This window comes from Microcaecilia unicolor, chromosome 11, assembly GCF_901765095.1.
Source record: "Microcaecilia unicolor chromosome 11, aMicUni1.1, whole genome shotgun sequence".
Taxonomy (NCBI): domain Eukaryota; kingdom Metazoa; phylum Chordata; class Amphibia; order Gymnophiona; family Siphonopidae; genus Microcaecilia; species Microcaecilia unicolor.
The window spans coordinates 144,903,311-144,929,258 of record NC_044041.1 but is presented as its reverse complement, the minus strand read 5'-3'; the positions used below and the strand labels follow the sequence as shown (position 1 = coordinate 144,929,258).

The 25,948-nt window shown below is 44.2% G+C and overlaps 2 protein-coding genes across 2 annotated transcripts in view; one reads left to right on the top strand and one right to left on the bottom strand.

The window, feature by feature from the left end:
* Positions 1-25,948, bottom strand: part of PPP1R37 (protein phosphatase 1 regulatory subunit 37) — a 1,040,147-nt gene that overhangs the window by 53,751 nt on the left and 960,448 nt on the right. The window contains 1 exon segment of the mRNA XM_030217605.1: positions 22,435-22,519. Coding sequence (XP_030073465.1) covers positions 22,443-22,519 — 77 coding nt within the window. The 3' untranslated portion in view covers positions 22,435-22,442.
* LOC115480987 lies at positions 2,391-7,832 on the top strand. Its single transcript, XM_030219971.1, is given in 8 exon segments — positions 2,391-3,148; positions 4,158-4,520; positions 4,522-4,651; positions 4,653-5,118; positions 5,121-5,897; positions 5,900-6,356; positions 7,579-7,720; positions 7,782-7,832. Coding segments are annotated over 8 exon segments (3,144 nt in total).

Below are 25,948 nucleotides of genomic sequence, written 5' to 3'. Positions count from 1 at the left end.
TGGGGGCATTATCTCTAGGTGCAGTAGTTTCAGCAAATAGTTTTTTTTTTTCATGGAAGATGGCTGGCTTTCAACCTGAAGGTCACAGGTTTAAGGCTGGTTTGTGCACCATATTAGAAGCTGTGGCCCTCGCCTCCTTTTCGTATGGGGCATATTTTACTTCATTCTCCCATATTGCTTGCCTTGACAAGTTCATTGCATAGCTGGGACAGCTTACACTATGTTACAATGCCAAAGGTTAGCAGTGGTTTTCGACAGCAGCTCTGCTATTCTAGTATTGCACTCTGACACTGGTCAAACTTGCATACTAGTTCCAGCTTCCACCGTATCTGTGGCACCTCTAGCTAGCTGTATGTTGCAGTGTCTCTAAGGCTTTTATTGCACTTTTCCATTTTTTCTTTGTATTGGACAGCTAGCTATACTGCAGAGCAATTTCAATTTAACATTCTTCCCTGCACTTCTCTTTTAGGAAGCGTTTCTGCTCTTTCCTCTTTGGCCCCCTCATTTGTGGTTTCTCTGATTGGCTGTTCTGTACTCTCATGTTCAGTTCCAGGCTTTGCCTTTCAGCATGGCTATGGCTCCATGCACCTTTTCCTAGGTTTGGGATTGTTGCGGCATTCTCTGCAAGGGCAGCATCAGAGTGCACCAGGGGCGTAGCTACGGGTGGGTTACCATATGGCTCCAGAAAAAGGAGGACGGATTGAGCCAGCCGGGTTTTACTTCCATTGCTTTCAATGGAAGTAATTGAGCCAGCCGGGTTTTACTTCCATTGCTTTCAATGGAAAGCAATGGAAGTAAAACCCGGCTGGCTCAATCCGTCCTCCTTTTTCTGGAGCCATATGGTAACCTGGGCCCAGGCCCACCCAATCTCAGCACAGGCCCACCCAGTCTCTCTGACCGGCCAATCGGTGCCTGTCTTTTTACGAGTCAGCAGCTCATTCTCAGCTTCTTCGTCCGGCTCTTTGGTTCATTATTTGCTTTCTCTCAGGGTGTTTTTTCTCTCTCTAAATCCTGCTGAGCTCCTTGCATGTCTCCTCCAAAGCTTTTCTCTCCTTTAATTATTCAGGTAAGGCCAAGGGCGCTTCTTCCTGTGCAGTATTTGGCTCTGCTTTTTTTTTTCTTCTCCTTTTGTCCGACCCCAACAGTTGTTCTTCTCTTGCAGTCACAGCTTCATATGTTTGTTTATTCCACATATACCACCTTTGTCCTTCTCACGCTTCCTGTCCTCCAATTGTATTTTGAATCGGGGCCATCAGGCAGCCGGGGCCCAGGAGGCCTGTTCTGGTATGTGGCTCTAATCTGCTGTCATCAAGGCTGCTCCTGTAGGCTGATAGCTCTAGCCTTCCCCACTCTCACATAAAGTCTGCTCCCTGCAGCTCAGTCACACAGAGCCTGCTCCTCCTCCACAGCCGGTGCACACACAGCCTGCCCATGCACACTGATCTTCCAGGGGGATTCCCCTGTACCAGGCAGAGTGTGAGCACTGAGCAGTGAACTCCTAGAACCTGGAATCCCATGTGCACATTCATTAGGACCTCATTGGGGGCAATAGATCTCTATAGGAAGCTTAAGACCAGGTAACAAAAATGTTTTAATTTGTGTAATACCAGGTTTAAACAAAAATGTTGTGTATTTAATGTTGGTGGGTTTCTGGGTGGGGGTCGGCTCTGTAGTGCCAAGGACGTTAAAAAAATGTTCATCTATAAAACCTTTTTTTTAAACTTGGGCACTGCAGAGACCACCCTGTAATACATGGGATTGAGGGTCAGCTGGGGATGGAATGTGGAATGTTTTGGCTGTAATTATGTGTTGATATTCTCTATTATGGGAAACAGGCTAGTTGTTTAAGGGATGCCAGCACGTATGGGAAAGGGCACCTTCAGCCTGTGCAGGTCTGGGGGAGTTATCCTCTGTTATGGGAAACAGGCTGGTTGTTTAAGGGATGCCAGCTTGTGCAAGTCTGGGAAAGGCACCTTCAGCCTATGCAGGTCTGGGGGAGTTATGAGCTAGCTCATCTTCACACGCACAGTTGTTTGTTTCACTCTATAAAAGAGGGGGGAGCACGGGACTTTCTTTAGAAGCTTGCCTGAACATAGGGACGCCTTGTTCAGTGAAGGGTATTTCCCTGCAATCTCTGAGGAGAGCCAGTGCTTCCCTGGTGGTCTTCCCAGATGCTGACTGAATTGCGGGTGCTGTAAGTATCTTGGTGTATGTGTTCACATATGTATCACCAATAAAAGTGATATACCGCATATTGTGTCTGGTGGTTTTTGTGTTGTCATAAGCACAGCGCCCCCTAGTGTTACAGTTTGGCGTAGTCGGCAGGATATCGCATTGTTGTTACGGTGATTACATTTGTGAATATATACTTGTTTTATTGTTTTGTGAATATGTTGAAGAAAGGGAAGAAGAGCAAATCTCATCAGGAGGCTGTGCAGGCACAGCTTCCGCAGCTGTTTGCAATTCCTGGATGGGATAAATACCCATATCAGGCATTGGCAACAGAATGGGTGACAGATACGGGGTTGAGTGAGAATTGGGAGGTATGTTTAGGAGAGGGAACGTGTGAGGATGTGTTGAAATGTTTACAAAATGCCCCTGTGGTTAAAGGGAAAGAGTTAAGAACGGTGGGTCGGAGAGGGTGGATTTTGTTGTCGGCATATCGCCTGATGCACCAGCAGAATCTGTTATTACAAGAGAAGCTGTTGGAATCACAGGCTGAGATTCTGACATTGAAAAGCGACTTGGTAATGTCACAGTGTCAGGGCAAATTGATGATGGATAAGTGTATGGGGTACCAGCAAATTGCTGAGCGGGCGGCGGTGCGAGTAGCGCAGTATAAGTATCGGAAAAGGAGAGGGCGTGTGAGTAAGGTAAAGGTTGCAAAGGTGATGGCTACTGCCACACAGAATCCTAACGGATGGGATCCTGAGACGTGGGATGGGGATATCTGGTCTTCCACACCCGAGAATGAGTCAGGGGGTGAGGAAAGTGCTGCTCCGGAAATGAAGCCGATAATTCGGCGACGAGCACAGTTGGGTGGGGCAGCACCAGTGTGCATGGATTTAGCAGAAGACTACACGCAACAAGAAATTCTCAATATCATGCAGCAATTCCAGCAGCGTCCAAATGAAACCCTTATTGCTTGGTGTGTAAGGCTGCATGATACTGGGGCAATGGGGATACGGATGGACAATGAGGACTGTTTGAAATTTATACCTTTATCTCGAGATGCTATAATTCAAAGTGCATTTCGGGAACATAGTTTAGCAATGCTTGATGGGAATGGGTCAGAGGCTACTACTCTGATTGAGTTAGTGGGAACAGGGTGTCGTAAAAAGTACCCTTTAGAATCAGATTGGCCTGGGGATGACAAGCCTTGGTATACTTTGAAAGATTGTATCCAGCGATTAAAGGAAGAGGCAATGAAAGTGTGTATTGTCACAGGACAGATGGATACACTTACCCAAGTGCCTATGTCAGCGGCAATTAGAAATAAAGTAATTAAAGGGTCTCCTCCAATGTATAAACAAGTTATTTTGACTCTGTTGATGAATGAAACAGATAACCCGTTGTAGGGCATTATGGATAAAATCGAGCAATTAGGAGATTTGGGGGATTGGAGTCTGAAGCTGACAGATAGGAAAAATAATGAGGGGCAGAGAATTGGGGAAGGGCCGAAGGGGCAAGGTTCAGAGGTAGAGCGAGTATCTCGTAGATATGTTTGCCGCTCTACTACAAGCGGGGGTGGCTCGGGAGAAAATAGATGGAATTCCCACTGGAGAGTTATGGCAGCAATATAAAAAATTAGGATTGGATAAGAGAGGGATGAAACCGGTTCGGAAAACCCGGACAGTGGGAAAAGAAAAACTTCCTTCAGCCCCACCTGTGGAGGGTCCGGACTATTCAGATTTGTATCATGAGGTCCGTACTCTCCTGCAGAGAATGACACTTCCATCTACTACTACTCTGCCCCCATCTAAAGCAGAAACCAATCCATTTAGAGAGGATTGACTAGTACGGGGATGCAATGTAAAAATTGATCCGCGTCCCTATATTGATGTTGTAATACAATGGAGTCCGGGAAATTTTCAACAAGTACGAGCTTTGATAGATACCGAAGCAGAAGCAACGATTATAGCTGGTAACCCCTCTAGGTTTAAAGGACCAAAGTGTAATATTGTAGGACTCGGGGGGAAGAGTATTCCTGCAGTGGAAACACAATTGGCTATGCAAATTGGGGATTTACAGCTCCAAAAGTATGCTGTAATGATTACGCCAGTGCCAGAATATATAATTGGTATGGATATTCTGAGAGGTTTAAAACTTACTATTGAACGGGGAAGTTGGCAATTTGGAACGTCTCCCGCAGTTCCCCGGCGTTGGAAGTATATTTCCACTTATAATGTTCACGCAGTATTACTGGGAAAAATTGTTGATGAGCCTCTCACCATACCAGCCGCCACTCAATTAGTTGCACAAAAGCAATATCGGATTCCTGGTGGTATTGCAGAAATTACAAGAGGTAGGGGTCATTGTCCCAGTTACTACCAAATGGAATAATCCAGTATGGCCAGTGAAGAAATCTGATGGATCCTGGCGGATGACAGTAGATTACCGTCAATTGAATAAGGTTACACCCCCCGTTGCATGCTGCAGTCCCCGACATTGTGACTTTAATTGAGAACATACAAAATAGAAAAGGAAAATGGTATGCAGTGATAGATTTAGCAAATGCCTTCTTTACAATAGCCTTAAAAGAGGAATTTTGGGAGCAATTTGCATTTACGTGGCAGGGAAGGCAGTACACTTTTACACGGTTGCCACAGGGATGGTTGCATAGTCCTACAATTTGTCATAGGGTGGTAGCGCAACATCTAGATGCACTATCGTTGCCACCAGGTCTAGAGTTAACCCACTATATTGATGACATACTAATCCAAGGGGATACAGAGGAGTTAGTGGCCTCTGGGCTAGAACAACTAGTACAACACATGAAGAATAAGGGTTGGGAAATTAACCCAGCAAAAATCCAGGGACCCGCCCAGACAGTGAAGTTTCTGGGAATTAATTGGAATAAGGGACACCAGGAAATTACTGAGAAAGCACTAAACAAAATAGCAAACAGCAAACACAGAAATTTATTGGGTTGTTTGGATTTTGGCGTAAACATATCCCACACTTGGGGCAGGTGTTACAGCCATTATACAGAGTAACACGAAAGAAATGTGTATTTCAGTGGGGTGCTACAGAGCAACAGGCTTTTGACCAAGCCAAGTTAGTAGTACAACAAAGTGTCAGTCTGTGGCCAATACGTGCCAATGATCCAATTGAATTACAAGTATCAGTGCATGCAGAGTATGCCAATTGGAGCATGTGGCAGAAACAAGATGGGAAACGTTGTCCGTTAGGATTTTGGACACGTAGATTACCCGATGCAGCTCAACGATATATACCCTTTGAGAAACAATTGTTGGCTTGTTATTGGGCTCTTGTGGAAAGTGAACAACTAACTTTGGGGCATGAAGTAATTTTGAGACCAGAAATTCCAATTTTAACTTGGATTAATAGTGAACCACATACCCATAAAATTGGCCATGCACAGGAGGCATCTATTATAAAGTGGAAGTGGTACATCCAAAATAGGCAGACTAAAAGTGGTCCCAATGGGGTCTCGCAATTACATGAACAAATTGCTCAGATTCCCGTAGGTGAGGGGGAGGAAGTATTAGTGTCTGGGGGTGGTAGTGGTAGTGCCACCCATCGTGTTGCTAAATGGGGAGTACCTTACGACCAATTAACTATTGACCAACGTCAGTATGCCTGGTTTACTGATGCTACAGCCAAGTATACTGATGGTAAGCGGGCATGGAAAAGTGTGGCCTACAATCCTCATACACAACAGATATTGCAGAGCATGGGAGTAGTCAATATGCTGAATTATATGCAGTCTATCTGGTACTTAAACAAAATGCGCCAGAGGCATACATATATACTGATTCATGGGCTGTGGCAAATGGATTAACAACCTGGTTACCTACATGGAAACAGAATGATTGGTATATTCATACTAAACTGGTTTGGGGATCACAGTTATGGCAAGAAATTAGTGAATTTCTGCAATCTACTTCTGTCTATGTCTATCATGTTGATGCACATGTTTCCCCTATAACCTCTGATCATATTTTTAATCAGACAGCAGATTCCTTAGCTACTATTCACACGAATGTCATCACTGGAACAGATGATTCTACTATTCATCGGGGTGAAGAAGAGACCGGTATTGCAAGCTGGGCACATCAAAAATGTGGACATCTCGGAGAGCAAGCCACCTATCACTGGGCGCGGCAGCGTGGGTTAGCATTGTCTCTTTCTACCATTAAAAATGTTATTGCTTACTGTCCTGTTTGTCAACATTTGACTAAACGCCCTATACCACACCCAGTCAAAGGTACACTTGCTCGAGGTAAGTTACCTGGCCAAATTTGGCAACTAGATTTTATTGGCCCTTTACCAATTTCGCAGGGATGTCAATATGTCTGTGTTGCCGTGGATACTTATTCCGGATTTTTGCTAGTCCACCCTTGTCGTAGAGCTACAGCTCAGCAGACTATTGTTCTTTTGGAATCCATATGTAGACATTATGGCGTTCCACTGCAAATTCAAAGTGATAATGGCTCTCATTTCAAAAATCATCCTGTTACTGCCTTTTGCGCCCAATTTAACATTGAATGGGTTTTCCATATTCCCTATTATCCACAAGCTGCTGGTCATGTGGAACGTATGAAAGGTCTGTTGAAAACACAGATCCAGAAATTAACTCCTACTCACACTCTTGCGCAATGGCGCAAATATTTGTACCCAGCAGTTACTATCCTCAATAATCATCCAATAGGGGAGAGTGAAACACCATTGATGCGTATGTTGACTCCCCATCTTCAAGTCTTGCCCAGTACACATGTCACCCTGGGAGTTAAGCTCTTACATCCGAAAGCTGTTATACCGCTCCGTCATACGGTTGACGCTGCTGGTTTTGATCTTGTAGCCCTCTTTGACACTCTTTGTGCGTCCCGAGTGGTGACAAAATTTCCAGCCGGGTTTGCTTTATCTCTCCCAGCTGGCCATTATGCTTAGATTGCGGCCCGTTCCAGTTGGGCTCTTCGTGGCTTACTTCCTGTGGGAGGTGTCATTGACAGAGATTATCAGGGGGAGGTCATAGTCCTTCTGATGAATTACACTGAGGAGGATGTAATGGTGCAGGCTGGGGATAGGATAGCACAATTGTTGATAATTCCTGTCAATTCCTCCTCTTTTACTCAAATTTCTGATCTTGTGGGAGTCACTGAGCGAGGTACACAGGGGTTTGGGTCTGCTGGGAGGGGTTTGGGTGGTCGGGTATGGCATCAGGACCCTGCACACCCAGGTCCTCCTCAACCTGCTGAAATTATAGCCCGAGGGGAGGACAATACTGTTACAGTAGTTCAGCCAGGACAACAGAGTTGGACGAATGTTCCTGCTGATCATTGTTATTTAAGGGAATAGGATTTATATGTGTTTCTCCATTTCTTTTTGTTTCAGGGCATACTGTTTCTCTGTTTGGGTTGCCCGTACTCCCAGCGAGTGGGTGCTGGGAGTGACCTCGCGTGTCCACTATTGGTGGAGCAACAAAAATAACTCGACCTTACAGCAAGATAATTATACATGTCATACTGCATGTCCGGTATTGAACGTAACTGCTTCCCAAGCTGTGTTTAACATTCTTCCCTGCACTTCTCTTTTAGGAAGCGTTTCTGCTCTTTCCTCTTTGGCCCCCTCATTTGTGGTTTCTCTGATTGGCTGTTCTGTACTCTCATGTTCAGTTCCAGGCTTTGCCTTTCAGCATGGCTATGGCTCCATGCACCTTTTCCTAGGTTTGGGATTGTTGCGGCATTCTCTGCAAGGGCAGCATCAGAGTGCACCAGGGGCGTAGCTACGGGTGGGTTACCATATGGCTCCAGAAAAAGGAGGACGGATTGAGCCAGCCGGGTTTTACTTCCATTGCTTTCAATGGAAGTAATTGAGCCAGCCGGGTTTTACTTCCATTGCTTTCAATGGAAAGCAATGGAAGTAAAACCCGGCTGGCTCAATCCGTCCTCCTTTTTCTGGAGCCATATGGTAACCTGGGCCCAGGCCCACCCAATCTCAGCACAGGCCCACCCAGTCTCTCTGACCGGCCAATCGGTGCCTGTCTTTTTACGAGTCAGCAGCTCATTCTCAGCTTCTTCGTCCGGCTCTTTGGTTCATTATTTGCTTTCTCTCAGGGTGTTTTTTCTCTCTCTAAATCCTGCTGAGCTCCTTGCATGTCTCCTCCAAAGCTTTTCTCTCCTTTAATTATTCAGGTAAGGCCAAGGGCGCTTCTTCCTGTGCAGTATTTGGCTCTGCTTTTTTTTTTCTTCTCCTTTTGTCCGACCCCAACAGTTGTTCTTCTCTTGCAGTCACAGCTTCATATGTTTGTTTATTCCACATATACCACCTTTGTCCTTCTCACGCTTCCTGTCCTCCAATTGTATTTTGAATCGGGGCCATCAGGCAGCCGGGGCCCAGGAGGCCTGTTCTGGTATGTGGCTCTAATCTGCTGTCATCAAGGCTGCTCCTGTAGGCTGATAGCTCTAGCCTTCCCCACTCTCACATAAAGTCTGCTCCCTGCAGCTCAGTCACACAGAGCCTGCTCCTCCTCCACAGCCGGTGCACACACAGCCTGCCCATGCACACTGATCTTCCAGGGGGATTCCCCTGTACCAGGCAGAGTGTGAGCACTGAGCAGTGAACTCCTAGAACCTGGAATCCCATGTGCACATTCATTAGGACCTCATTGGGGGCAATAGATCTCTATAGGAAGCTTAAGACCAGGTAACAAAAATGTTTTAATTTGTGTAATACCAGGTTTAAACAAAAATGTTGTGTATTTAATGTTGGTGGGTTTCTGGGTGGGGGTCGGCTCTGTAGTGCCAAGGACGTTAAAAAAATGTTCATCTATAAAACCTTTTTTTTAAACTTGGGCACTGCAGAGACCACCCTGTAATACATGGGATTGAGGGTCAGCTGGGGATGGAATGTGGAATGTTTTGGCTGTAATTATGTGTTGATATTCTCTATTATGGGAAACAGGCTAGTTGTTTAAGGGATGCCAGCACGTATGGGAAAGGGCACCTTCAGCCTGTGCAGGTCTGGGGGAGTTATCCTCTGTTATGGGAAACAGGCTGGTTGTTTAAGGGATGCCAGCTTGTGCAAGTCTGGGAAAGGCACCTTCAGCCTATGCAGGTCTGGGGGAGTTATGAGCTAGCTCATCTTCACACGCACAGTTGTTTGTTTCACTCTATAAAAGAGGGGGGAGCACGGGACTTTCTTTAGAAGCTTGCCTGAACATAGGGACGCCTTGTTCAGTGAAGGGTATTTCCCTGCAATCTCTGAGGAGAGCCAGTGCTTCCCTGGTGGTTTTCCCAGATGCTGACTGAATTGCGGGTGCTATAAGTATCTTGGTGTATGTGTTCACATATGTATCACCAATAAAAGCGATATACCGCATATTATGTCTGGTGGCTTTTGTGTTGTCATAAGCACAGCGCCCCCTAGTGTTACACACCCCCTACCGAGAAACCCATCAACATTAAATATAAATGTTGGTGGGTTTTATATTTAATGCTGGTGTGCATCAGGATGGGGAGGGGGGAGATTGGGAAGGGTAGGGGAGATGGCTACAGGGATGATGGGGGGGGGGGGGAGGTAGGGCTGATGCCAGGCTACAGAGAGGGATGGGGGGTAGGGAAGGGCAGGGCTGATGCTGAGCTACAGGCCAATTTCAAGTTTTTGGTCCTCTAGTCTCAATTGATGAGGGTTAATCTGTGTTCTGTATGTGACCCAGGTGAGAGATTCTGCTGGCGTATGGTTTGTATGGGATCTGTATCAGTCTGACTTGTCTGTTTTTTTCCAATGGAACACATATTGCTGTTGTGTATGTTCACTGCTGCCTTTCTAAAGGTGCTGTTGTTGGCATTTGTGTGTTCAGAACTGGTGGTGTTAAGGTTTGCAACATAGACACCATTGTGGATCGCAAGGGAAAGGGCTGCCCATGTGAGTAGCACTCTTAGAAACAACCTTCCCCCAAGGTAAAATAATGCCTTACCTACTGATAATTTTCTTTCCAGCAGATGAATCCTGGAACTGGTGAGTTGTGTCCATCTACCAGTAGGTGGAAATAGAGATTACAAAGCTGACGGCAGTGATACCAAACGTTCAGCTCCTTCTTCAGTATATGTCTCATCACTAAGCAGAATCAGGCAAGAAACCAGGAAGCCTTCCTCACAAACCAAATGCAACAGAAACTCGTCAGTCCGACTTAGAGAAACCATGACCGAGATAGACTCCTCTTCAGTGGCTTCTGTTCTCTCTCTGTCTATTTTTTTTTTTTGAAACTTAAGACCAGGACAAGAACATACAGGCAAAAACAAACGCGACTGACAGAGGGAGGGATCCTGGATTCATCTGCTGCTACTAAGTGAAAGAAAATTATCAGCAGGTAAGGCATAATTTTACCTTCCTTAGCGTATGCAGCAGATGAATCCAGGAACTGGTGGGATGTACCAAAGCAATCCCTAATTAGGATGGGAAGTTGCCACTCTCCAAGACAGAACAGCAGCTGCAAGGCAGCATCCGAATAGCGAAAGCACACCCATTCCACCCAAGAGGTAGATAGCAACCTCGTGGACCGAGCCTGCAACACCACCAGCAGGATGTGACCTTCCAAAAAATCCATGGAAAAAAAGTATCTGCAATCCAACGAGAAATAGCCGGATCAGAGGCCGCTGTCCCATGGCAAGAACCAGCGAGAAGGATAAAGAGAAGATCAGAACGCTGAAAGACATGCAACATCTGTGAATGCCGGAGGATAATCCTCCGAACATCCAGAAGACAAAGCTCCATGTACTCCGCATGAAAATCCCCCTCCTGAAAGGAGGGAAGAAAGAGAGACTGATAAAGAAGAAAGGCCAAACCACAGCCAGTAAGAAGAGGAGGAACCGTATGCAAGGTCACTCCAGACTCAGCAAATTGCAGAAAAGCAGCTCGGCATGGCAGCATGAAGAATTGGCAACCAAGAACACCGCTTGTGAGTAAGCTCCTAAGCGAAGCCTTCTGCAAAGGATCAAAAGGAGTCCGAAGCAAAGCTCAGTAGACAAACAGCCCTAAGCTAGGCTCGGAGAACAAGAATGAGGTTTCAGGGCGAACAAGGTCGCAGCAGTGGAGGAGCAAAGCACTCTGCAAGAAATGCACCACATCCGTGTGCGAAGCCAGAAAAGAGCTCAACACTCTCTTCCAGAAGGAGGCTACCGCCATCTGCACCCACAGCGAATTAGAGGCCAGGCCCTTCTGCAGCCCGTCCTGCAGAAAGAAATCAATCGCTGAGGAACAGACGCCCACAATGGAGACCAAGTGTGGGCTGCAACCATGCCTCAAAAAATCCTTTACACCAGAGAATATGCGGTTGAAGTGGACCGCATAAGAGCTTGCAATAGAGCAGTAATCACTGTGTCCAAAGAACTCTGTTTCTCAGAGACAACCTCTCAAATACCCAGGCCATAAGACCAAAGCAAGAGGGATCCTCCACTCTGTAACAGACCCTGAAAGAAGAGCCCGGAGTGGAGCGGAATTCGAAATGGAGGCGCCACCAGGAGCTGCACCAGATCCACATACCAAGGGCGCCATGGCCAATCTGTATCTACTAGAATGACTCAACCCCGGTGGAGAGTGATCCAAAAAAACTCTGCCGCAGAGAGGCCACGGAGGAAACATTATCAATGCATGTCCTCCAGCTAAAGAAGCAGCTGAACAACCAGCCCTGCCAAATCGCCCTCTCTCCGAAGACAAAAGAAAGAAGGCACCTCTGCATCCAGCCAGGACACCATCAGATCTACCTCCAGATCTCTCTACCTCTCTTCATTGGCTCCTGATCCGCTACCGTATACAGTTCAAGCTTCTCCTATTAACCTTCAAATGCACTCAATCTGCAGCCCCCCATTACCTCTCTACCCTCCTCTCCCCGTATGTTCCCACCCGTAACCTCCGCTCTCAGGACAAATCACTCCTACCTGTACCCTTCTCCACCACCGCTAACTCCAGACTCCGCCCCTTCTGCCTTGCATCACCATATGCCTGGAACAGACTTCCCGAGCCCATACACCATGCGCCCTCCCTGCCCATTTTCAAGTCCTTACTCAAAGCCCATCTCGTCTCCCTTGCTTTTGGCGCATAACCACCTTCCCCATTCATGATACCTACACTGACTACATAGTTTGTAACCTTTAGATTGTAAGCTATTTTGAGCAGGGACGGTCCTTCCCCATGTTAAACTTGTACAGCGCTGCGTAACCCTGGCAGCGCTATAGAAATGCTAAGTAGTAGTAGTAGTAAAGCTCAAATCCAGATCCTCTAGGGTAGCATTTTCTGAAATGCTACCTGTTCCACGCGCAGGGCCCAAGAGACAGGCAGAGCTCCGGAGTCGCAATGCATGGATGAGACGATGGTGCAGGGAGGAGGGTTTTAGATTTGTTAGGAACTGGGCAACATTCTGGAGAAGGGGGAGCCTATTCCGAAAGGATGGGCTCCACCTTAACCAGGGTGGAACCAGGCTGCTGGCATCGGCATTTAAAAAGGAGATAGAGCAGCTTTTAAACTAGAAATGGGGGGAAGGCCGACAGTCGCTCAAAAACGCATGGTTCGGGATAAAGTATCTTTCAAAGATATCACCAAAACAGGGAAGATAGGGTATCCTGATAGTGAAGTTGCAAAAGAGACCGTAGAACATCAGGTGTCCTTAAACAAAAATAAAAATCAGACAAAAGATTGCAAATTAATACTGTCAAGTACTGAGCATGATGTAAACAGGAACAACAAACATAGTTTGAAATGTCTATATGCGAATGCTAGGAGCCTAAGAAATAAGATGGGAGAGTTAGAATATATTGCACTAAATGAAAAATTAGATATAATAGGCATCTCTGAGACCTGGTGGAAGGAGAATAACCAGTGGGACACTGTCATACCGGGATACAAATTATATCGTAGTGATAGGGTGGATCAAATTGGTGGAGGGATAGCATTGTATATTAACGAGCGCCTTGAATCAAATAGATTGAAAATTCTGCAGGAAACAAAACATGTCTTGGAATCACTGTGGATTGAAATTCCATGTGTAAAGGGGAAAAGGATAGTGATAGGAGTGTACTACCGTCCGCCTGGCCAGGATGAACAGATGGATGCAGAAATGTTAAAGGAAATTAGGGACGCAAACAAACTGGGCAACACAATAATAATGGGTGATTTCAATGACCCCGATATTGACTGGGTAAAAGTAATATCGGGGACACGTTAGGGAGGTAAAATTCCTTGATGAAATCAAGGACAGCTTTATGGAGCAGCTGGTACAGGAGCCGACGAGAGAAGGAAAAATTCTAGACCTAGTCCTTAGTGGAGCACATGATCTGGTACGGGAGGTAATGGTGCTGGGGCAGCTTGATAACAGTGATCATAATATGATCGGATTTGATATTAGCTTTGAAGTAAGTATACATAGGAAATCAAATATGTTAGCGTTTAACTTTAAAAAAGGAGACTATGATAAAATGAGAAGAACAGTGAAAAGAAAACTTAGAGGAGTGACTGCGAGGGTCAAAAATTTACATCAGGTGTGGATGCTGTTCAAAAACACCATCCTGGAAGCCCAGGCCAAATATATTCCGCATATTAAAAAAGGAGGACGCCCCTCCGAAGGGACACCACCTTGTAAGTGGTGGAGGGGCTTCCGTGTTTCAATGACTCAGAGGGCTATGCTGTAGGGTTACCCATATCAGACAGGCCTCTGAGGAGAAACCAGACAAAGAGTGTCCCAACTTGGAGGATCCAAGATGGCGTTGAGGGAGGACGTACGCTAGTTGAGTTCCCGTTTTACACCAGAATGCCTGAAGAAGAGGGCGCGCTCCCCAGAGAATGGGGAAGAGAAAAGGCAAAGCCGTGGTGCTGTCCTCCTCGAACACGGCTGGGGTTCCCACCACTTCTCAGTCTATGTTGGAGAGATTCGGGGTCATAACGTCGGGGATATCGGTTCTTGCTTTGGGGAACAGCAAGGCTTTATTGCCGAATCTCAGTGGAGGGAGTGACTTTGAGTCCCCCTGTTGGCATGACCCCTCCAAGACCCGGAAATAGTAATGCTTCGCTATGGAGGTCAATAATGGAAACGCCCGAAGTGGGTTAGGATTTTCATGTGACCCGAGGAGGTCCTGGCGCAGCATCAACTCAGATAATAAACCAACTGGGGGATTGGAGAGTGAGCTCTTCCCCCCGAAGATATCTGGAGCGGTTTCTGTGGAGAAATTGGACTTGGTGAAGCCAATAATGTCATAATGGATGTACTATAGGAACTGCAGCAGAATGTGAATAACTTTTTTCTTCAGATGTTTAAAATTTTTCACTATGAGGCTCATTTTCAAAGCACTTAGCCTCCCAAAGTTCCATAGAAACCTATGGAACTTAGCCACCCAAAGTGCTTTGAAAATATGCCTCTATGTGAGTTAAAGAATTTATATTAATACTTATCTAACAAAGTGGAAGTCCAAGATATAAAAATAGAGACTTTGACTACGGAAATGGTTTCTCTATGAAAATCAGATAATTTGGTAATGAAAAATAGTTATCTATCTTGTAAAAATTGGAATTTCTGGAGAACCAATTAAGGGAAAATAACTTGAGAATGATAAATTTACCTATAATATCCTATGTATTAGCTACTGAATTCTTGAAGAAATATTTCTCTGATACTTTGCTAATACCTTCTGATAGCCACCTTTTGGTGACTAAAATTATATTTCCTTTAAAATCTTCTTTATCAGAGAAAAGAGATGTAAGTTTAACTGACATTTTAGAAAATTCAGAAGTTATAGATTTATTATTAGTGACTTTCGTCTTTGATTTAGATAGGAACAATGTTTTGAAATTGTATTTCCGATACATGGTTGATAGTTTTTTGGGTTCAAAGATGCTATATTTCCTGACACATCAAGGGAATCGCAGACTGGGAGGTGTGAGGTCTTGGCTTTTAAGCCAGGAATCATTGCCCTAGGTGGGATCTTCCTAGCGCGATTCCCTTGTAAGTGTTTTATTTCCTTATTACTTATTTGTTTGAACCTAAGAAATTATAAGAGTTTGTGGAAACAGATGAAGAATCCTCTGCAGCAACTTCTTTCAGTTACCACTGTACCGGCTGCAATAACCGATTAACCTTCCTCCCTCAGAAATTGTGAAGTGTAAGATTAACCATTTTGAGTTTTTCTTATTTTCTTTGATTGTTTTCCTGATCTTGGATCTTCCAATTGTGGACAATTATGTAAATATATATTGTTGAGAGAAAATGTTTTCCTTTTTATATTAATTTCTGTATTTCCTTACGTTTATGTGATAAATGTGAATGTAATTAAGTAAAATGATAAATAAATAAATAAATAAATAAATAAAAAAAAGGAGGACGGAAGACCAAAGGACAGCCGGCATGGTTAAAAAGTGAGGTGAAGGAAGCTATTAGAGTTAAAAGAAAATCCTTCAGAAAATGGAAGAAGGAACCGACTGAAAACAATAAGAAACGGCATAAGGAACGTCAAGTCAAATGCAAAAGCGCTGATAAGGAAGGCTAAGAGGGACTTTGAAAAAAAGATTGTGTTGGAGGCAAAAATACAAAGGTGTAATGGGGCAGTTCTATAAACTGAAGAGTAGCAAATCTCCTGGACCGGATGGTATTCATCCCAGAGTACTGATAGAACTGAAAAATGAGCTTCAAGAGCTATTGTTAAAAATATGTAATTTATCCTTAAAATCGAGTGTGGTACCGGAAGACTGGTGGGTGGCCAATGTAACGCCAATTTTTAAAAAAAGGTTCCAGGGGAGATCCGGGAAATTATAGACCGGTGACTCTGACGTCAGTGCCGGGCAAAATGGTAGAGACTATTAAGAATAAAATTACAGAGCATATTCAAAAGCATGGATTAATGAGACAAAGTCAACATGGATTTAGTGAAGGGAAATCTTGCCTCACCAATCTACTATATTTCTTTGAAGGGGTGAACAAACATGTGGATAAAGGTGAGCCGGTTGATATTGTGTATCTGGATTTTCAGAAGGCGTATGACAAAGTACCTCATGAAAGACTCCAGAGGAAATTGGAGAGTCATGGGATAGGAGGTAGTGTTCTATTGTGGATTAAAAACTGGTTAAAAAGAAATGCACCACCTGGACTCTGGATCCAAGATGGCGATTTTGTAACTGACGCCAACAGACGCGTTTTGAGACGGGCTCCAGCGGACTCTGAAAGAGCGTTCTTACCTGCCGAAAGATGGGTAAGAGGCGAGGAAAAGTCAGGGAGATTCCCTCTCTCCCTGGCGGGAAACCTCCGCTCCACCAGCCGACGCTCGAGCAGTTTGGAATCGCGTCTGGCTCGGGGATGTTTTCAACTCCCGTTGCTGGAGTCAGCTGAGGACAGTGCCGACGGGGCTTCTTTGAGCCCTGTTTTTCGTGCAGCGCCCCCCCCAACCAGGAAGTGAGAGTCTTCAGGAGAGTCCTGGCACTTCGGCTCTTGGAGGTATCGGGAGCGTACAGGGAGGGCTGCAGCCGGTTCAACAGCTGAACGCTTGAATTTACCAGAGAAAAGTACAGCTCCTGTTGTGGCTTCCTCAGCTGTGAGTATCCTGGAACAAGCGATTAAAGCACCCATCCCGGTTTTTGAAAGGAATTTTGGAAAACCTGCTGTAGTGAATTTAGAGTCACTTTGGGATCTGAACTCCATGACTCTCTCAACTTTGCAATCAGTGATTTAAAAAAATTCTGAAACTATTAAGGTTTTGGCTGAGACTGCACTAAAACAATTGCAAATTAATGATGTTCATGCTGCTGAAGTAAAAAATCTTTCTGTTAAGCTTGAGAAAGTGGAACTGGTGGAACAATCGTTGATTAAAGAAAGAAACTTTGCTTCTAGAAGCATGGAATATTTGGAAAATCAGTCCAAGAGACTTAACCTGCGTATTATAAATTTTCCAAAATCACCTTTAATTTCTCCTGTACAAATGGTTAAGAAATATTTGGTGGAGATTTTGGGGATGCCCGACACATCATTGCCACCTATTACAAGAGCATATTATCTTCAATTTACAGGTAAATCACCAGAAAATTTGAACCCTCAAGATTCAATGAACTTGACGGCATTCCTGGAATCATCATTAGAAGTGGTTACTCAGAGAACCACGTTGTTGGTAACATTGGAGTTAGATAGAGATGCAGTACTCAGGTTGTCTTTGAGACACTTGAATTCTTTATTTCTGGGTTCAAAGGGCTTTCCCAGACTTGTCTAGGGAAACCCAAAAAAGACGTAAATCATTTCTTGTATTGCGTCCAAGAGTTTTAGCCCTTGGAGCAAATTTTTTGTTGAAATTTCCTTGTGTTTGTAGGATATTACTGCAAGCAAAACATTATCAGTTTTTTGAACCCAAACAATTGGAGGACTTTCTAAAAATTAGAGAGGGTATAAATGTGAAAGTTTAGACCTGAATGTAACACTGTATAGCAACTTGGAGTAAACCGCCAGAGCTTGGCGCAGTCTTTGGTTTATTAGGTATGAGGATAAATCTAGCTATTGGGGTTAGAATTATATATATATATATATATATATATATATATATATATTTTTTTTTTTTTTTTTTCTTATTTCTTGGATCAGATTACTTTGATTTTGTGGTCGATATTTCTGAATTTATTTTCATATATTTCTTTTTTTTTTCCCCATTTAATTCATGATGAAGATTTGCATATATGGTGTATTACTATTCAAGATTGAATATTATGTATTATAAAATCCTATAAATAAAAAAAAAACAAAAAAAAAAACAACTGGTTAAAAGATAGAAAACAGAGAGTAGGGTTAAATGGTCATTATTCTCAATGGAGAAGGGTAGTTAGTGGGGTTCTCCAGGGGTCTGTGCTGGGACCGCTGCTTTTTAACATATTTATAAATGACCTAGAGATGGGAGTAACTAGTGAGGTAATTAAATTTGCTGATGACACAAAGTTATTCAAAGTCGTTAAATCGCACGAGGACTGTGAAAACTTACAAGAGGACCTTACGAGACTGGGAGACTGGGCGTATAACTGGCTGATGAAGATTAACGTGAGGAAGTGCAAAGTGTTGCATGTGGGAAAGAGGAACCCAAATTATAGCTACGTCATGCAAGGTTCCATGTTAGGAGTCACGGACCAAGATAGGGATTTAGTTGTCGTCGTTGATGATACGTTGAAATCTTCTGCGCAGTGTGCTGCTGTAGCTAAGAAAGCAAATAGAATGTTAGGTATTATTAGGAAAGGAATGGAAAACAAAAATGAGGATCGCTCCATGGTTCGACCACACCTCGAATATTGTGTTCAATTCTGGTCGCCGTATCTCAAAAAAGATATAGTGGAATTAGAAAAGGTGCAGAGAAGGGTGACGAAAATGATAAAGGGGATGGGACGACTTCCATATGAGGAAAGGCTAAAGCGGCTAGGGCTCTTCAACTTGGAGAAAAGGCGGCTGAGGGGAGATATGATAGAGGTCTATAAAATAATGAGTGGAGTTGAACGGGTAGATGTGAAGCGTCTGTTCACGCTTTCCAAAAATACTAGGTCTAGGGGGCATGCGATGAAGCTACAATGTAGTAAATTTAAAACGAATTGGAGAAAATGTTTCTTCACTCAACGTGTAATTAAACTCTGAAATTTGTTGCCAGAGAATGTGGTAAAGGCGGTTAGCTTAGCGGAGTTTAAAAAAGGTTTGGACGGCTTCCTAATGGAAAAGTCCATAGACCGTTATTAAATGGACTTGGGGAAAATCCACTATTTCTGGGATAAGCAGTATAAAATATTTTGTACTTTTTTGGGACCTTGCCAGGTATTTGTGATCTGGATTGGCCACTGATGGAAACAGGATGCTGGGCTTGATGGGCCTTTGGTCTTTCCCAGTATGGCAATACTTATGTACTCCTACACAGCAGAGAATCACTTTTACCTGGAGGAGTAGCTTAGTGGTTAGTGTAGCGGACTTTGATCCTGGGGAACTGGGTTCGATTCCCACTGCAGCTCCTTGTGACTGTGGGCAAGTCACTTAACCCTCCATTGCCCCAGGCTATAAAATAAGTACCTGTATATATGTAAACCGCTTTGAATGTAGTTGCAAAATACCACAGAAAGGCGGTATATGCAGTCCCATTTCCCTTTCTGTGATTATAATCAAAGTGGCTTACATATTATATACAAGTACTTATTTTGTACTTGGGGTAATGGAGGGTTAAGTGATTTGCAGGAGCTGCGGTGGGAATCAAACTCAGTTCCCCTGGTTCTCAGGCCACTGCCCTAACCATTAAGCTACTCCTCCACTGACTCTTTATCTGTCCAGTGGCTGCACAATCTAGGCCTCTGTGCCTCTTTCCTGAACTGGTTTACTTCTTACCTAAGTTATTGCTCCGTTCAGGTTTCTTCTAGACAATCCCACTCTATTTGTTGCTTCATTTCATGGAGAGCCCTTCAAGACTCCTTATTTGCCTCTACTCTCTAACTTCTCCTTGCCCTTTCCCCCTGTTTATTCAGTCTATCAGCAGTAGCCCTTACATTTACTCCGATGACATTCAGATTTTATGTAGATCCTTCTGTATCTGATATTTTCCCCCATCTGTTCTGTCTTCAGTCTGCAGGAAACTGGTTGAGAAACCACATCTTTCTTATACTCTCAAGTGTATTTGCTTTCCAGGTCCATGCTCTTTTCTTCTTTTATGTCCTTCAATTGTAGGTACATCACTTCCCTTCCATGACTCTATCTGTACCACTGAGGGCGATCTTAGATTCCAAACTATCTTAAACCTCAAATAGATGCTGCTGTGAAATTTTATGCTTAACGTAGGATCTACTCGGTTAGATCTTGCTTTTTCTTTAATCAGTTTAAGCTTCTCACTCTAGTCATCTCCAAACTTGGCTACTGTAACTCTTTATACCAGTGGTTCCTAAATCTGGTCCTGGAAGCAACCCAGCCAGTCAGGTTTTCAGGATATCCGCAATCAATATTTATGAGAGATATTTGCACGCACTGCCTCCACTACATGCAAATCTCTCATTAGTAGTCATTGCGGATATCTTGAAAACCTGACTGGCTGGGATATCTCCAGAACCAGGTTTGGGAACCACTGTTTTATACAACAGTCTCCTCTCATCTGCAACTTATAAAATCAACTTCAGCAAAACTTCTGATGTGTGCAAGTCACTTTGATCATATTTTCTCCTCTTAAATGTCCCAGCATTGGTTACCTGTAAGAGTCAGACTTAAATTTAAGACTCTTACTCTGGTACTCTGCAATACCTTGCTTCTCCTTCTCTCCAGATATTTAAATGCTGACATTTACATGTGGGGATGCTTCAAAAATAACCACGTTTACATCTTTCCAATATAAATACTTTCAAATAGGTAAATATTTAGCCACAGCATACATCCGGATATTCAGTTCCACTATCTGGATAGTAGCTGGGGCTGAATAACACGGTCAGTGTTGGAACTTACTGGATAGCAGTGATATTCTGTCCATTATCCAGATAACGCAGGACAGAACTTTTGCTGTCCTAAGTTATCCAGATCAGTTCTGGGCAAGGCTAGAGGTCCAAGGCAGAAATTTGGGAGTGGGCCTGAAGACTGCTGGCAGGCTGCAAGTTCTTCAACTGTGGGAAGATTTGGAGCTCCCTGAGGCATAGGGGCCCAGGACAGTTTGCATTCCCTCCCTTAATGCCAATACCGATTCTGGGACCACCCTGACTCTGTAAGTATATTCCGAGGCACTATGGGCACAAAAAAACTGGCACTAAATGGTAGTCTATAAAGGGCATCTATGGATGGGTGCCCTTTACAGAATAGTGCATAGTGCTGGAATCTGCACCCAAAGATTTATACCAACTGAAATCAGGTGTAAATTCTGGCATGAAAATTAGGCGTGGATCCCCTAATTCTATAATAATAAGCACATTTTAAGGGCATGCCCCTGACCCACCCATGTCCCTCGCATTGTTAAGTCCCCTTTTCAGATCTGCGCAGAAACACTTAGGTGCTATTCTATAACTGGGCATGCAAGTGTAGTTCCATGTGGATTTGCTGTTTTTGGTCCATTTCAGCACCTTGCTTCCATTATAATGCTTTTCTGTGCCACAAAATCGACATGGAAATAGCACATAACATTAGGCGCCATCAGTGGCGTAGCTACGTGAGACCTGAGGGGGCCTGGGCCCCCGTAGATTAGGCCCTGGCCCCCTTCTGACGATCCCCTAGAACCCCCCCCTCCCGCCACATCAGATACCTTGTTTGCTGGTGGGGGTCCCCGAACCCCGCCAGCCGAAGAGAGTCTTTTTCAGCGCCGGAGTAGCGCCTTCGTTCAACTAAGTTCCCTGGTGTGATCAGCTGTTTCTGACACCTTAAGTCCTGCACCATGCATGTAGCCCTGTGCAGAACGTAAGGCGTCAGAAACAGCTGATCACACCAGGAACTAAGTTGAACGAAGGCGCTACTCCGGCGCTGAAGAACACTCTCTTCGGCTGGCAGGGTTCGGGGACCCCCGCCAGCAAACAAGGTATCTGATGTGGCGGCGGGGCGGGGGAGGGTTGGTGGCGGGAGGGGGTTCAAGGGGATTGTCGGCAGGCCGGCAGGGGGATCCAATGTGGTGGCGGCGGCGGCTCGAAGGGCGGGCGGCTAAACAGTGCCCCCCCCCACCTTGGGCTCTGGACCCCCCTCCCGGTGAGGTCTGGCTACACCCCTGTGTGCCATATATAGAATTCCATAGTATATGGATAGTGCCTCTGAATATCCTGGTCAGCTGCAGCAGGGGCTGCTATCTGGATAAGTGCTTTTGAATACTGACCTAAGAAGGATCAACTACATTTGTGTTACGTGGGAAGTAGACAGAAAGGAGTGGTATTAGTTTGCATATGGGAATTTATATATTATAAAAAAAAGCCCCAGTAAGAATCCCATCTGGATGGATGGGCCAACTGGTGTTAATATGTAGTGCAGAAAAGAAGGATATCAAATATAAACAAATACATTTACTAGGTTGTTATAATACTATGGTGTGTCCTTGGATTCTCTTACAGAATTATAACTAAAACTGACATACACCACTACACTTTACAAACTCTCCTTCCCTCAACTGCTGTCATAGACATCATTTCTCCCTACCATGGCCATGATTCCTCCCCTGCCACCAATGACCTTCCATATCTTTCTCTCCTCCTTTTCAATATCAGGATTCCTCTTACACAGAGCATCATAGCATGTCCTGCCCATTTTCCTGGTACCCCTCTTACCTAAAGTGTCACAGCATGTCCTGCCCCATTTCCTGGCTTGCTTCTCGAAGCAGTTCCTCTAATTCATTCTTGGAACAATCTAATACTACAAGCAAGAAGAGAGAAAATTAGTCACCAATAGGAATGAAAACATAAGAACATAGGAATTGTCATACTTGGTCCATCTAGCCCAGTATCCTGCTTCCAACAGTTGCCAATCCAGGTCACAAGTAACTGGCAGAAACCCAATTAGTAGCAACATTCCATACTACCAATCCTAGGGAAAGCAATGGGTTCCCCCATGTCTATCTCAATAACAGACTATGGACTTTTCCTCCAGGAACTTGTCCAAACCTTTTTAAAACCCAGATACGATAATTGCTGTTACCACATCCTCTGGCAGCGAGTTCCAGAGCTTAACTATTCCTCCTATTTGTTTTAAAAGTACTTTTTAAAAGAGTGAAAAATCAATTCATTTCTATCCATTCTACACCACTCAGGATTTTAGAGACCTCAATCATATTCCCCCCACCCCCATCCTCAGCCATCTCTTTTCCAAGCTGAAGAGCCCTAACCTTTTTTGCTTTCCTCATATGAGAGGAGTTCCATCCCCTTTATCATTTTGGTCGCTCTTCTTTGAACCTTTTCTAATTCCACTATATCTTTTTTGAGATACGACAGCCAGAACTGAAAGCAATACTCAAGGTGAGGTCGCACCATGATGCGATATAGAGACGTTATAATGATCTTAGTATTATTCTGCATCCCTTTCCTAATAATTCCTAGAATCCTGTTTGCTTTCATGGCCGCCACTGCACACTGGACAGAAGATTTCAGCGCATTGTCTACAATGACATCTAGATCTTTTTCTTGAGTGCAGACTCCTAAGGTGGACCCTAGTAGCATCAGGTAACTATTTTTATGTATTTATTTATTTCCAAAACTTGATATACCGCAAGGTGTCCACATGGCAACTATGCTGTTTACAATATTAAAAAATTTCTAGAGACACAGGAGGGGATAATCATCTATGTAGAAACACCAAAATTTTCTTGAAACAGATGTGTTTTGATTAAAACTTTAAATCTGGACTAAGAGTTTTCAGAGCGGATGTATAATGGCAAGGAGTTGCAGGCAGAAGGTTCCAGGAAACTGAAACTGGTCTCACAAGATATGGAAAGGTGAAAGGAAGTTAAGGAAGGTATGGTAAGTAGATTGCCGGAGGCTGAACGAAGAGCACGAGAAGGAACATAGAGGAGAGATAAGCAGGGGCTGAGGAAAGATGAGATTTAAAGGTGCGACAGAAAAGCTTACATTTAATGTGAGCAGAGACTGAAAGCCAGTGTTCAGCATGAAGAAGAGGGGTGACATGATCAAACCGCTGTGCAGAGTGAAGTAACTTAACAGATGTAGATTGGACAAGTTGAAGACATTTAAGAGAAGAGCACGGGAGACCGGCAAACAGGGAGTTGCAGTAATCAATTTGAGATATGACTAAAGAAGTAATGTACGGACAAGGGAAGGCTCCAGAAGAGGGTGGAGAGGACAGATACAATGGAGAGCGAAAAAAGAAGAATGGAGTACTGAGTCAATATGGGCTGTGAATGTCAACTGTGAGTCAAAAGTGACACCAAGAATCTTAATAGTATCATGGAAAGGGACAGGAGCAACATCCAGCGTAGGGCAGGATGGAAGTGGAGAATGAGGCCACGCAAAAGTAATGGCTTTGCATTTAGAGCTGTTGAGACCTTACTTAGACAGACATGAATTAAGAACTGTGGGGGCCGAAAGAGAGTCAGAGATACAGTAGAGGATCTGAATGTCATCCGTGTAGTTGAAAGGTGTGCAACCCTGTTCTTGAATAAGAGTGAAAAGAGGAGGGAGAAACAGATTGAACAACGTAGGTGCTAGAATAGAGCCCTGAGGTATCCCAGTGCACAGCAGATAAGTCGGAGAATGAGAATTCTCATGAACGATCTGAAATGTGTGGTTAGAGAGATAGTCAGTGAAACATGAGAGGCCAGTTCTATGGATATCAAGAAATTGAAGAGAGAGAAGAGAGTGATCCACAATGTCAAAAGCAGAGAAAAGGTCTAAGGAAACAACTTTAACAGAGAGAGACTGATCAAGAGAGACTTTAATAGAATCATTTAAGGCCAATAAAAGAGTTTCAGTGCTGTGAGACCAATGAAAACCAGATTGGTAGGAGTGAAATGCATTAATTTGTCAAGTTGTAACAGTAACATTTTTTCAAATATTTTGGAAATGAATGGCAGATTGGATATGGCCAGTAACTAACAGGAGATGTGGGATCTAGATGTGGTTTCTTTAAAGATGTACAAGAGCATGTTTCCAAACTGAGGGTACAATACCATTTGACAGACTATTACAAAGGAAAGGAAGGACATGAAGCAGCAGCTTTTGAAAAAAATGAACTTACAGTCAAGCTGGCCAAGGGTCTGCTTGAGAAGAAATGGGATTTAATGTCTGCAGGATTTGAAGAAGTGAAGTTTGCGATGGGAGTTTAAAAGAATATCAAGATGCACATAGTAATGAAGAAGGTGGAGGGGAAACAATCCATGAAGATATGGAAGAGTCAGTAAACAATGATGATGAATTAGGAGGTGGGGATGGAAGAGACTGGCGGAGAGAAGAAATCTTCGATTGCCAGAAATCAGCGAGAGTTTAGGGGGGAAGCAAAGAGAGATCATAGGTAGGGGTGGCAGTGTGAGTGGGTGATAATTTCTGAAGAATAATGAAAGCAGCTTGTGGGTGATTAACTGAGGTAGAAAGGCATTGAGTGAAGAATGCGTGTTTAGCTTTAAAAAGATCAGTGTGAAATAGTTGGAAAACACCACTAAAGTTGTCTTGAAGTTCAACTGTGCGACGTTTCCGCCAGAGACATTCGGCATGACGGACGTGTTGTTGACGAAGACGTTTGTGGGAAAACCAAGGAGAGCGTAGACGCGAGGAGATGGGTATGAATGTGTCATAACGATGAATCAAAGGACGTAATCTGAGCAGGAAGAGAAAGAGTATTGGGGTGGGGGGAGAGCTGGTTGAGATCAGTAGAGAGGAGATGAAGAGCTGTATCTGTCATTGAGCAACAAGAGTGCAAGGATCAGGAAGTGCGGGTAGAGGTATAGAAACCTTGAGAGAAAAAGTAAGAAGGAAGTGGTCAGGCCAGGGAATGGGGAAAGCAAGCATGGAAGCTGGAAGAAGAGAAAGAGAGGGGCAGGTAAATACCAAGTTAAGGGTATTGCCAGAGGAGTGAGTGTGGAAGGAAATATTGGGTAAGGTGAGCAGCAATGCTGCAGGAAAAGGTGGTTAAGGCGGTTAACTTAGCGGACTTCAAAAAAGGGTTGGACGGCTTCCTGGAGGAAAAAGCCATAGAATGTTATTGAATGGACGACAGAATACAGTATTTCTGGGATGGGCGGGACAAATTGCTTGTTCTTTTGGCCGCTGTTGGTGACAGGGTGCTGGGCTCAATGGACCCTTGGTCTGTCCCAGCATGGCGATGCTTATGTAGTCA